The 12,662-nt window shown below is 35.9% G+C and overlaps 2 protein-coding genes across 2 annotated transcripts; one reads left to right on the top strand and one right to left on the bottom strand.

Annotated features, from left to right (window-relative positions):
• The first annotated feature begins 52 nt into the window (after window positions 1–52).
• THO5 (THO complex, subunit 5) lies at window positions 53–4,336 on the top strand. The gene is made up of 8 exons (XM_011016173.1): window positions 53–341; window positions 427–717; window positions 806–1,142; window positions 1,228–1,565; window positions 1,670–1,929; window positions 2,277–2,856; window positions 2,957–3,085; window positions 3,468–4,336. The coding sequence occupies exons 1-8, from the start codon at window positions 141–143 to the stop codon at window positions 3,723–3,725; spliced, it is 2,394 nt and encodes a 797-aa protein (XP_011014475.1). The 5' UTR covers window positions 53–140; the 3' UTR covers window positions 3,726–4,336.
• Window positions 4,337–4,584: 248 nt separating this feature from the next.
• LOC105118264 (ABSCISIC ACID-INSENSITIVE 5-like protein 5) lies at window positions 4,585–8,528 on the bottom strand. Its single transcript, XM_011016172.1, has 5 exons — window positions 8,343–8,528; window positions 6,882–7,942; window positions 5,895–5,966; window positions 5,733–5,762; window positions 4,585–5,038 (listed from the first exon to the last, which is right to left on the bottom strand). Exons 2-5 carry the CDS (start codon window positions 7,929–7,931, stop codon window positions 4,964–4,966), a joined length of 1,227 nt encoding a protein of 408 aa, XP_011014474.1. The 5' UTR covers window positions 7,932–7,942; window positions 8,343–8,528; the 3' UTR covers window positions 4,585–4,963.
• Between the last annotated feature and the right edge of the window lie 4,134 nt (window positions 8,529–12,662).

The following is a 12,662-nucleotide window of genomic DNA, read 5'->3' as shown; positions in this document are numbered from 1 at the left end:
AGGGATTGACCAATTAACCTAATCAATCCGCAACCAAAGACTTGTACCGGGCCTTATAACCAAGCTCAGCAGCAGAGTTCAGTCAAGTGCGCTGGTTAAGTTGCAATCAGGAGAGCAGGGAAGCAGAAGAGGAAGAGAAGATGGAGGACGGCGAGATAGTGGAGGCAGTGGCAATGGAAGAAGACATGCAATTCTCTTCCTACGAATCACTCAAAGAAACCAAATCCTCCGTAGAGGAGATCATTTCCCAACTCCTCTCTATGAAAAGAGAGTCCAAATCCAAATCTCAACTTCCCGAATTCATCGCTCAAATGTTCCTCAACTTCGTCAATCTCCGCCAGGTAAACCAAACAAATCAAAAGTCCAAAACCTTTCTCAATTTCTTTCATTTGTTTACGGTTAGGGTTTTTGGGTTTTCCTTTTTAGGTCAATAGGTCGATTTTGCTGGAGGAAGATAAAGTGAAAGCGGAGACGGAGAAAGCAAAAGCTCCGGTGGACTTTACGACTTTGCAGTTACATAATTTGATGTATGAGAAGAGCCATTATCTTAAAGCTATAAAAGCTTGCAAGGATTTTAGATCTAAATATCCTGATATTGAACTTGTAAATGAAGATGAGTTTTTTCGCGACGCTCCTCAGCATATTAAAGGGTCAAATTTGTCTACTGATACTTCGCATAATTTGATGCTGAAGAGACTAAATTATGAGCTTCATCAGGTAATTAATTTAAATGAATTGATATTATGGGAAATGATTAGTGTTCGTAACTAAGGTTTTGAGATGGTGATTTTTTTTTTTGGGTTAGAGAAAAGAGCTGTGTAAGTTGCGTGAGAAACTGGAACAGAAGAAGAAAGGTTTGTTGGAGACTATTGCGAATAGGAAGAAGTTCTTGTTGAGTTTGCCGTCGCATCTTAAATCGCTTAAGAAAGCTTCATTGCCAGTACAGAATCAGTTAGGGGTTCTGCATACCAAGAAATTAAAGCAGCATAACTTGGCGGAGTTACTTCCGCCTCCACTTTATGTGATTTACTCGCAGTTGTTGGCGCAAAAGGAAGCATTTGGAGAATGTATTGATCTGGAGGTGGTGGGAAGTGTTAAAGATGCTCAAGCATTTGCTCGTCAGCAAGCGAATAAGGACAGCAGTATGTGATTTGTAGAAACTTACTTTTTTTTGTGATTTTACATGGTTGGAGAGAATTATACAGTGATGTTTGTTGAATGGATCAGGTATCTCTACCAATGTAGAGACTTCCAGGTTGGAGGACGATGCACCTGATGAGGAAGATGATGGTCAAAGAAGGAGAAAGAGGCCAAAGAGGGTTCAAAGCAAAGAGGGCGTTGATCAGGCAGGATCATATCAAGCTCATCCGCTCAAGGTTTTTCTCCATATATTTGACGATGAGATTTCTGATCCAAAATCTGCAAAACTCATTACGCTGAAGTTTGAATACTTGCTGAAGTTGAATGTTGTATGTGTTGGGGTTGAAGGGTCACTTGAAGGACCAGAAAATAACATCTTATGCAACTTATTTCCCAATGACACTGGAGCTGAGCTGCCTCAGCAGGTACTGATTTGTTCTCCTTATCTGCCACCACCCCTCCCAGTTTTGTTGTTCCTTCCTTCATTTTCTTTTCCATATTATGATAATTGTTCTTGATGCCAATGCAGTCAGCAAAGCTCATTGTAGGTGACAACCTTGCATTTGATGAAAGGAGAACTTCACGTCCATATAAATGGGCCCAGCATTTGGCAGGAATTGATTTCTTACCTGAGACAGCCCCGTTACTCAGCGACCTTGAAACTGCAAGCAGTGAAACTGCTAAAAACGAGATTGTTTTATCTGGATTGTCACTGTATCGCCAACAGAATCGGGTGCAGACAGTTGTGCAAAGAATTCGCTCTCGGAAAAGGGCTCAGCTGGCTCTTGTGTGAGTCACTGATCTGTCTGTTTGAAGTCTTGGATGATTAGGGGAAGACTAGACAATTGAGTTGGGGATGGGTACCAAAATGTGATCAAATCTCAGTATAAGCTTTCGTATCTTTGTTTCATTCAGCTAGGATTACAATGGCATCTATTATGAGATAATGTAGTGACTCATATTGTGGATTTTTTTGTAGTGTTAATCTGTTTTACTTCTTATGACTTTTGATGTGTGCATGTTGCCTCTTATTTTGTGTATTAGTTTTCATTCTGTGGCTCCCTTGTTGTCTTCTTTGTCATTGTGATAAGGTGTGCTTTAAGTTGAAAAGTTGGAATTCTTTGATTGGCTTACAGGGAACAACTTGAATCGCTTATGAAGCTTGAATGGCCTCCTCTGAATTGTGAAAGTGTTCCATGGGTTTTGCATACACCTTTATGCAATTTACATGGCTGGTCGCCAGCAGGGCCTCCACCTAATCAAGCTTCAACTTTGGCTGTTACTGATACGAATATAGTTCAGGAACCAATAGATGTCAATATGGATGGAAGATTGGAGAGTGCTAGGGAAGATGGGGAGCTTCCATCTCTAATTGCAGCTGCTTCTGCTGTGAATGATGTTAAGCTTGCTCCAAAAGTATCTACTATAGAGCATTCCAGGCAGCTGAGTTTAATATCGAAGAGCATTATATCACCAATTAGTAAGGTGAAATCACAAAGTTTCAAGAAACATGAAGAAGATTTTGATCTCTTGCTGGATACTGATAGTGATTTGGATGAGCTTTCACAAATTGAGCCAGAGGTAGAAACCGATGCTTCTATTAAATACCATGAAATAGCTGAAAAGTCATGGGTGGATTATGGGGTTAAAGAATATACTCTTGTCTTAATAAGGAAAAAGGATGACGGAGAGAAGAAAGTCAAGTTAGAAGCAAAGGTTAGCTTAAATATTCCCTAGTATTGGTCCTTCATTAACCAACTGTTGACATGTAATGTCAATTTTCTTCTTCTTCTTCTTTTTTTTTTTTTTATGGCAGGTTAAAATCAGCATGGAGTATCCTCTTAGGCCTCCTCTCTTTGGCTTGAGTCTGTACAGTGCTGCAGAAAATCATGATGAGAATAATGGCTCTGGACGGTACAACGAACTTCGAGCCATGGAAGCTGAGGTGAACAAACAATGTCTTATGGAATAGCTAGCTTTTATTTAGGAGACACATTAGTAAACTAAGACATCATAATTATACTGCAGAATACTACCACTAGTAGATTATTGTTGCGGGCATTTAGTGGTTGTCAAACTTTGTGTGAATAACACCTTAACATGGTACTTCTACCTTACAGTTATTTTGGGTATTCGAATGTTCTGCTTTGAAATCAATTTTCCATTAATGTTTGCCTAGAGTTGCATCCTGGTGATTTCTCACCTTAGTGTTAACCCTCCTAATTATCATAATTTTCAGTTTTCATTTTGTGTTGTTTGTTTAAAATGTGGTGTTAGTTTCTTTGCTGAAATACTACAAATTTATGTTTCATTTTGGTGTTCTGCAGGTAAATCTTTATATGTTAAAGCTGCTACCTTTGGATCAAGAAAATCATGTCTTAGCTCATCAAGTGCGCTATCTTGCAATGTTGTTTGACTATTTCATGGATGAGGCATCTCCAAGTGCAAAATGTACTTCTGTTGTCGATGTTGGTTTGTGTAAACCTGTTAGTGGTAGTCTTCTTGCTAGATCATTTAGAGGGAGGGATCGTAGGAAGATGTTATCCTGGAAGGACATGGAATGCACCTCTGGCTACCCATACTAGCAATAGAATCTTGGGGCATGCAGGTGAACTTGTTACCACAAACTATTGCTGTTACCACTCAGCTGGGGGTAGGAATAAGCATTAGAGGGAGGTGATATTTACCTTGACTAGACTACATTGTTCTTGCAAAGGACCATTTTGGGTGCGCATTCTACTGAAATTGATGGATCTGCGAAACGTAACACGTTAAAACTTTTTTGCGAGGGGCTATTGTATCATGTTCTGCTTTGTGGATCTCGGGGCACCAAAATAGGAATTTCCCGGTGTAGCATGTGCTGACTGCATATAATTTCCAACTGAGGAGCTGAATGTTGTGATTTTTCCAGATTCCGAAGAGTCGAGGATTTCATGGCATAAACTTGATATGGACATGCAAATCTGTAATGTTTGTGCAACTTGATTGGTGCAATAAAATTGTGCGAGATACAGTTCTGAACCAGGCCAGTTTTGCAGATGGATATGGCTCAGATTATGAATGTTGTCGGGAATGGCATTGCAAGGCAGGAGGTTTATTTATCTATAATTTTATGTTCGTAACTCTGGTATCTCGTGAAAACATGTGATTAGCCGAAAAGCTATATCTATACCTTCCAAGAGAGTGGAATAGCCATGCTAGGTATTGCTTTTTTATTTAAAAATACATTTAGAAATGCAGAATTGAATATTTTCTAAATTATTTTTCTTGTTTGGAAAAGCATTAAAAAAATATTTTTTTGTAAAATCTCGTTTGGATATATTTGAAAAATCATTAAAATAATACTTTTTATATGACCTGACTCTAGCTCAGGTCCGCTTCCAATCCAAAAAAGAAATCTCCAAATGATTTATTTATATTAATCTATCCAACTCGTAGACTACCTGCTGAAAATAAGCGAGGCTTATAAATACTTCTTTTCCTATGAATAAGGCTTATACGTGAACAAAATCGATCACTATGAAATGAAAAAAAGAAGAAATACAACTCTTGAGGAGAACTTGGACGAAATGGCTCCTAACACAATGAATTTGCTTCCTTTCCTTGCCAATCTAATTACCTATTCAAAGAAGTTCAGATGATGTGCAAACACAGAATGTAGATATTGGAGGGTTTAATCTAAGTCACAGTAAAACTCTGGATCTTCTCACTGTAAAACTCATGTCTTCTCCATTTACAGAAGAAAAACACATTTCCATTAAATATGTACAGTCACCTACCATACATAATTTTCAACTGTATAATCACAGACCACCCTTTCAATTCACCATGGACCTGTCTGAGTTCGTCTCAAGCACCGTCTCTTACCCCCCTGCTGCAAAGTCATCATCTCCATGACCTGTGATACCACCAAACGGAGAAAAAATACCAGAAAATAAGTAAAGATACTGTCCATAATTTGAAGGCACTATGTCTGTAATGCCTTCAAGCAAACCATTAAAAAAGCAATAATATAGAGTTATGCATGCATAGCCGCACGCATAATGTAATTCCTTTTAGTGACATTAGGCTTGGACATCCATGATAAAGAAAACAGTGGAAAATACATGCAATACATGCAGACTATTCAAATCACCAAGCGGATAAGAAAACGATATAGATAGCAGCATTGACTGGCCATTAGACAGGTTATGAGCAAATAGGCATGATTATTCGATATGTTTTGATGTTTTTCCTTTTAGTAACCTTGGCTTGGACATCTGTAATAAAGAAAAAAGTGGGAAAATTCATGCAGACTATTCAAATCACCAAGCAGATAAGAAAACGATATAGATAGCAGCATGGACAGGCCATTAGACAGGTTATGAGCAAATAGGCATGATTATTCGTTATGTTTTGATGTTTTTCCTTTTCGTAACCTTGGTTTGGACATCCGTAATAAAGAACAAAGTGGGAAAATTCATGCAGACTATTCAAATCACCAAGCGGATAAGAAAATGATATAGCTAGCAGCATTGACTGGCCATTAGACATGTTATGAGCAAATAGGTAAGATTATTCGTTCTATCTTGAGTAATAGATAGATTTGGCACCTGATTTTTCTGCATTTCCATCATTTCTGCCTGCAGCGACCAAACCACAATCAATGATAGCTAAACACAGATTTTGAATTTGTAATAGATACTGATACCACGAGTGTGTGGGTGTGATATGGCAGGCACACATAATTGTAAGTGCAATAAAAGCTAAAATACCTGTTTCTTCTGCAATTCTTCGTTTTCCACTTTTAACTTTGCCACTTCTGCTTCCAATTCCATCGTATAAGCCTGGTAAAAACAGAAATGAGAAAAAAACAGTATATACTGAGAACATGCTTAAAAGTAAGAATGAAACACACTCTATTTTTTAAATATCTACTGATACTCCCATATAATGTTTTGATTCAAAATAAACTGAAGGGGTTGAACTTCTAATTAACGTTTGTTGAGTTTGGCCCAATACAAGTTCAATTTCATGTTGCGATCCTTAAACCATTTATACCTTGTAACAAACGGGATCCTTATAACTTCTCATGACCTTGACTTCTCAAAAACTCTCATCTTGTCATTTTCATTTCAGATCGCTATCACATTACCATTCTGCCCCATAATCTTTCATGATGTTTTGGCATGCAGCATGGCCATAGATCATAAAAGTAGAAGGTTAATGGCAAGCAAAATTCATGAACCACATGAAGATAACTTGTGATGTTTTTTCTTTCTTAACTTTTGGTGACATAAAACATGTGACAAGAGGGAATATTTCAACACAACTTATTTGTGTACAAAACTAAATACACAGGTTCGTTCTTCTTTCTTCTCATTTGCACAGCAAGCTTGTTTATATGGACACTTATCAAGTGTCTAGTAACTTCAGTCAGCAAAACATGGCCAATGACCTATTATTGGCTTTCCTCTACCTCGGCACGATGTACAAGTACTCTTGTGCAGTTGTAAGAAAAAACACAGGAAATAATCACAGTATTGGATACATCGAATACACAGAAGATTCGTACTTTCTCACATTCTTTTATCTTAAGATATTTAAATTGCTTCTAGATTAGGGAAGAGTTTCAATTCAAGCAAGAACAGGTTTCAAAGTAGTATACCGAAATTGAATCTGCAGCAAACTTACAAACTAAAATCAAGACCTATTTGTATACACCAGTAGATTATAAGTACAATATCAAACAAGATAATCACCTGCTTGCGAGCACGAGACCTTGCAGCTGACTCTCTGTTCTTAATCATTCTCCTCTGCCTCCTCTCAACCACCTTCTCAACTGCGCCACCTGCTCTCCTTCCCCTTCCACTTCCACTAAAAACATAAGGCACTGGAGATACTGAAGATGTATCCCCATTACTCTTCCCAATTCCATCCGATGACAGCTGGTTCGCAGGTGACCCTGTAGCGACACCTAATCCAACCACTCCCATCCCTCCACCCTGCATCAAATTGCTATTGATCCCTTGATCTCCAATCCCCACAATTCCACCTCTAATTCCAGGACTACTTTGTGGAGGCATCTGTGTCATATATCCCATATTAGGCTGCTTAGGAAATATTTGTTGCTGCTGCTGCTGCTGCTGCACCTGTGCCTGATTCGATCTAAACCCGTTACCATTCAAAGGCAAATTCGAAGATTGCAACGAGATTTGAGTGGTATTATTGTTATTCAATCCCACACCGCTATTCTGCTGAAACCCAATTGTTGAACTATTATTGGCTAACCGCGATAAATCACCAAAAAATCCACCATTAGTATTAACCTTTGCAGCCACTGGAATATCCTCCCACACCACCCCAGCTCTCGCCAAAAACTCCTCCAAAGTTATCTCTCCTAAGGTAGGCTGCCTCTGGGGCACATTATTAGCAACTCCAGCACTAGTCCCATTAATAGCATATTCCTTTGACATGTCTTTCCAGACCTCATCCACCGTCTTCAGGCTCAGTGTCCGCGGCAGCGTCAGCGAGCCCTGTCGCTGGAGACCAACACCATCTTGTACCTCAGCAGAGGTTGCTGATGCCACGGTCTGCGTCTCCTCTGCACTCCATATACTCTTTAACAGCTCATCCATGTTCATTGACCCAAAGTCCTTCCCTAATGATCCTCCCATGGTGTTTTGAAGTTCTTCAAGCGTTAAAGAATAGATCGATGACTGACTAGCCAACGGAAAATTCCCCGGTGGCCGGCCAACACCGGCATCTGACTGGTCATTTGTGAAGCTCTTGAAATTGAAATTAGTCCCCATTTTCAATAAATCTGGATATGACAGGGTCAAAACAGCTAAAAAATCTGACAACTAAAGCCAAAAAAGAGTTTAAAACCCTAGCCTTGTTGCATTTCCAATCCCGTGATGATACTTATCAACCAAATCCCACATAAAAAAGAGTAAAAAAGTCTTCAACTTTTTATTTTTCAAAACAAAAAAAAGTACGAACCTGAAAACACATTCAATAAGAAGAGTAGCAAAAGGAGAAAAATGAAAAAGTCTAAAGCATGCAAACCATAAAGCTGGTGCATCAAGAACTAAGATCAAGAAGAAGCTTAGAGCCAGCAGAAATCAATCCAAGATGGTTAATTAAGACGCTAAGTACACTACTAGAGAATATACAGAGTCGTGAGCAATGGGAGAGCAGAGAGTAAAGGAAGAACATCTAACCATATACTTCGATTTTGTGTTTGTATTATTGGTCAAGTATCTTTGTTTTTGCTGGCTTCTTTCTTCCCGTGTCTGCGTTTCCAAGTATGTCTTTGGTTTCCTCGATTATTTAGGGCTTCTGGATGCGCCAAGTGTCGACTGTCTTTTCTCCTTGTTCTATTTTTTTTTAGTAGATTTAATGACAGGGGAACGGAAGAGTTTAATGTGTTTCTTACAAGTAATCCCCACACTGTAATATCGTGTTCGTGGTAGAACTGTTGCTACAGTGAAAAACATTATTTTTATATTTATTCTTCTTAATCATAGTTTATAACAGTGAAAAATATTAATTTAATATTTTAAAAAATAAAACTCACTGTCCAAATACTTAAAACTACCAATCTCTCCCAGGCAAATGTCTGTGAGTGTGAAAGTAGGTTTATTTACCTCTATTTTCAAACCACCTTTTCATAGTCAAAATTAATTTCTTCAAGGGTTTCAACTTGTGCAGATCATTTATAACCAATTTCGTATCTTTGATTTCTTCTTTAATTGAACCTGTAATCATAATGAGATTGCCTGTAAGCTACTTACTGTTTCTATTCGAGCTTGATGTAAAGAATAGTTAAAAAGCTGGAAAGAACCAGAATTTAATACAATAACTGGGTTAGAAAAACAATTAACAATTGTAATGTGAAAGAGAATTCAAAAGCTGGACAAAACCAGAATTTAATATAATAATTGGGTTAGAAAAACAATTAACAATTGTTTAGTGGGGCAGCTGTCCATAGAGACGTGGATCAATCATGACTGGGGAGGCGCTGTGATGTGACTTTCGTCCAATAGGAGAACGCAAGATGGGTTCACGAGAGCCGTCCACGCAGAGACATAAATGCTGCTGTTAGATGGTGCTGATAAAAGTGATTTTATAGTGCTCTTTGCCCGTGGGGTCAGAGGGGTATTTTCGTCAAGAAAGTTGATGTTTATCCCTTTCGTGCTCGTGAAATCTACGTGCCGACATCAGTTACGTCCTCTGTTTTTCCGAGTTTCGCAGGGAATCACAGCCACTCCTTGTGGCGACTTTTCTTTTGTCAAAACTGCCCTTGTTCATTTAATTTTTGTTGTGGATGGATGGACCTTTTTTTTTTCTCCGGCTAATTATAACACATTTATTTAAGTAGAGGAAAAGGAGATAATCGGGTTAGGAATTTATTTTAAAATTTGATTCATTTTCATATTTTTAATTAAATATATTTGCATGGTTTTTATATTTTTATTATCTTTAAATCTGTTTTTTTTATCATGAAATACTTGTAAGTATATTTGTCAATCCATATTTTTGTAACCATTTTGGTCACGTGATTGCCTTTTATTTTCATCTATTCACGTCAATCATGCGTGATCAATCCTCGTAAAATTACGCATCCTCATGACCTTGTTGCGTTATAAATGGACCGAGCAAGTTTGAAAGTTTTGACTATAGATGGCTTTGCGAGATCTGCGAGATAGGGTTTGTAATTTATTTTGAAAATATTTTTATTTAAAGATATATTAAAATAATATTTTTTATTTTTAAAAATTTATTTTTATATAAATGCATCAAAGATATTCAAAAAATAATAATTTAAGAAGATCAATATTTTTAAAAATTCTAGTTGAAATGCTATTTCAAATATACACTTAACTAAGAAAGACCAAGATTTTATTTATTTGTTTGTTTTCATTAATTGGTGGGGAAATATATCTCTCACCTTGTTAATTAAAAAACTACATTCTTTACAAGAATTTCCTAACCCTAATATATATTTTTGATCAATAAAGGTGATTGAAATCTCAAAGCAACGTCTCTTAGTCAATAATAAAACAGTAGCTAAGTTGTATTTGATTGATTAAAAATAAGAATAAGAATATTCAATTAACTAAATTAGTAATAGAAGAGTTTTTTTTTTTTCCAAGTAAATCAATGAAAACACAGGATATATACGAACAATGAGTTTAGCCAAGACCAGTTCAATGAAAATGGAGAAAAAGGGAAAACATAGAGATGACCTAATTAAGAAGAAATGCTAGGAATTAAGTAACTTTGGATCAAGAATCATGCCGGCCATTCATGGCAACCAACCATGTCAATTCTTCGTAAATTTCACAATAAGAAATATCAAGATTCCGAGTCACGATTTGAATGTTGAGGTGACATCGTTTATTTTTTTTGTTTAACTTGATTTTTTATTTGAATATTGCGAATAAGTTTCTTTTTTTGGAGGTTGGATACACATCAACTCAACTTAATGGTTGCCTTTGAGAGAAGCCATTGCCTCGACACACGCTCACCACATTAGGGTTTTCATGCCTTGAATTTAATTGTATTCTTTTTTAGTTTTCATGTGCGAAGCTGAAAGTTTGAATTTTATATACTTATATCTCCATACACTATTACAATTATTCTTGAAAAGATTTCAAACGGTAACTCTAACATAAGTACGGTGAAAGTCTTATTAAATAAAAGCATGATATGATATGAACTCGATGTTCTTTGTCGGAAAGCACAAGATAAACATACACGTGTCCGTTTTGCTATTTTTTTCCATCAAAAAACAGTTTAGTTTTGGTTTCTATATATATATATATATAGTGGGAAGAATGACTCGTTGGGGGAACAGAAAGGATAACCATCAGTAACCCATAAAAAAAAGAAGAAGAAGAAGATTGAAAACATTTATTCTTATACTCCATGCCTATTTTCTCCAAGATACTTTGGAATTATCGTTGGTAAATAATATTAGGAACTATACCCTTTCCTCTTTAGGAGGGGGGTGTTATGATTTTTCATTCGTCCACAAAAGGACAAACTTTGTCCTTTCTTGCTAACAGTGTTTTGTTTTTTTATTTCAAAAATATTTTCAATTTTTTTTTTAATTTTAAATCATTATGATCTTCTGATGTAAAAATAATTTTTTTAATATATTTTTAAATAAAATATACTTTAAAAAACAATTATTATTACACTTTTTAATTTCATTAAAAAAAGAGAGTAAGGAGACACTTTCCTCTTCAGGCATGGCAGTGGCTTGCCACATGCTTGGAATTGTTTGGGATGTGGCAATTGGGTTCGGAGAAGCTCCTTGATTAATAAATAACAGGCCATTAGTTGGGGAGGGAGACGTAAGCATTTTGAAACTATGGAGAAACCATGGCCGAAAAAATAAAAAATAAAAAAGGATAGATCTTGCGGAAGCCATCAAAACTTGGAGGATATTCGCACCTACTTCCTACCTACATGAAGAGGATAAGGATAAGGTAGAGTGGACGAAAAGTCAAAAGGCCTTGTTTTTCTTTGCCACTGCTGTCGTAATAGACCATTTTGTCAAGGTATGACTTTGTTGTTCTCGAGAAAATAAAAAAAAATTTGGTTACTTAATTATTATATATTTTTGTAATAGTTTTTGGGATAAAAATTTTAAAAAATACTATAAATTTTAGTTTTTATATAACCAAAGTTTTGAAAGACAATTTGGATGAAATTTTAAATTGTCATCAATAATGAAACAGATGGAAATGTGACGCCAGCTAACATGAATTATATTTAAAATAAAATCGATAAAATTAATAGGTTTAAAACTTTATGGGATATGAGATGATACCTTAAGAAGCTTCATTGGGGATTTTTAAAAATTATTACATGAAGGACAAAAGGTTCCTATCAATGAATTGTAATTCAAGGGATATTAGTGTTTTTATTTTCTCCAAGAGATATTGTTTTCTAAAATTCTAATTTATAAATAAATAAATAAATAAAATGTTCCACACTGATTTGAAACGAAACGAATTCTCTCCAGTCAAAAAGCCTCGGAGCCCATAAAATCACGATGTTCCTCTTGAAGATCGCATCGGTTGACAAGACCATGGAGAATACAGAGAAATTCAACTTATCCACTTCACTTGGACAAACACAAAGGCAGAGAAGAAAAGTAAGATGTCGGTGCATCACGATAACCGTAATTGAAGTTTGTATTTAATAAAAAAAAAACCATTTTTTATATATATATAAACAAAAAAATAAACATTCTTCCCTGCCCATACCAAACAAACTCTTCAAGAACAATGGCTACAGTCTCATTTCATAGATGAAGTCACATCAAATTCTTTTTTATTTTTACTTTCATTATAGCCAGCCCGTTTAACAGTTGGAAAAAGTGAATTTTCAAAGTAGTATTCTATTATGTATCATTTAATTAATGTTTTGAAATTAAAATAAAAAATAGAAACATAAATTTATGTCTTAGTTTTTTATGATTATTTTAATATATAGATATTAAAAACTAAAATTAAAAAATACAACAA

The sequence above is a fragment of the Populus euphratica genome, unplaced genomic scaffold (assembly GCF_000495115.2).
Source record: "Populus euphratica unplaced genomic scaffold, PopEup_1.0 scaffold1846.1, whole genome shotgun sequence".
Classification (NCBI taxonomy): Eukaryota; Viridiplantae; Streptophyta; class Magnoliopsida; order Malpighiales; family Salicaceae; genus Populus; species Populus euphratica.
Note: the sequence above shows the minus strand (reverse complement) of the source record. Positions and strands in the feature narration are given on the sequence as shown.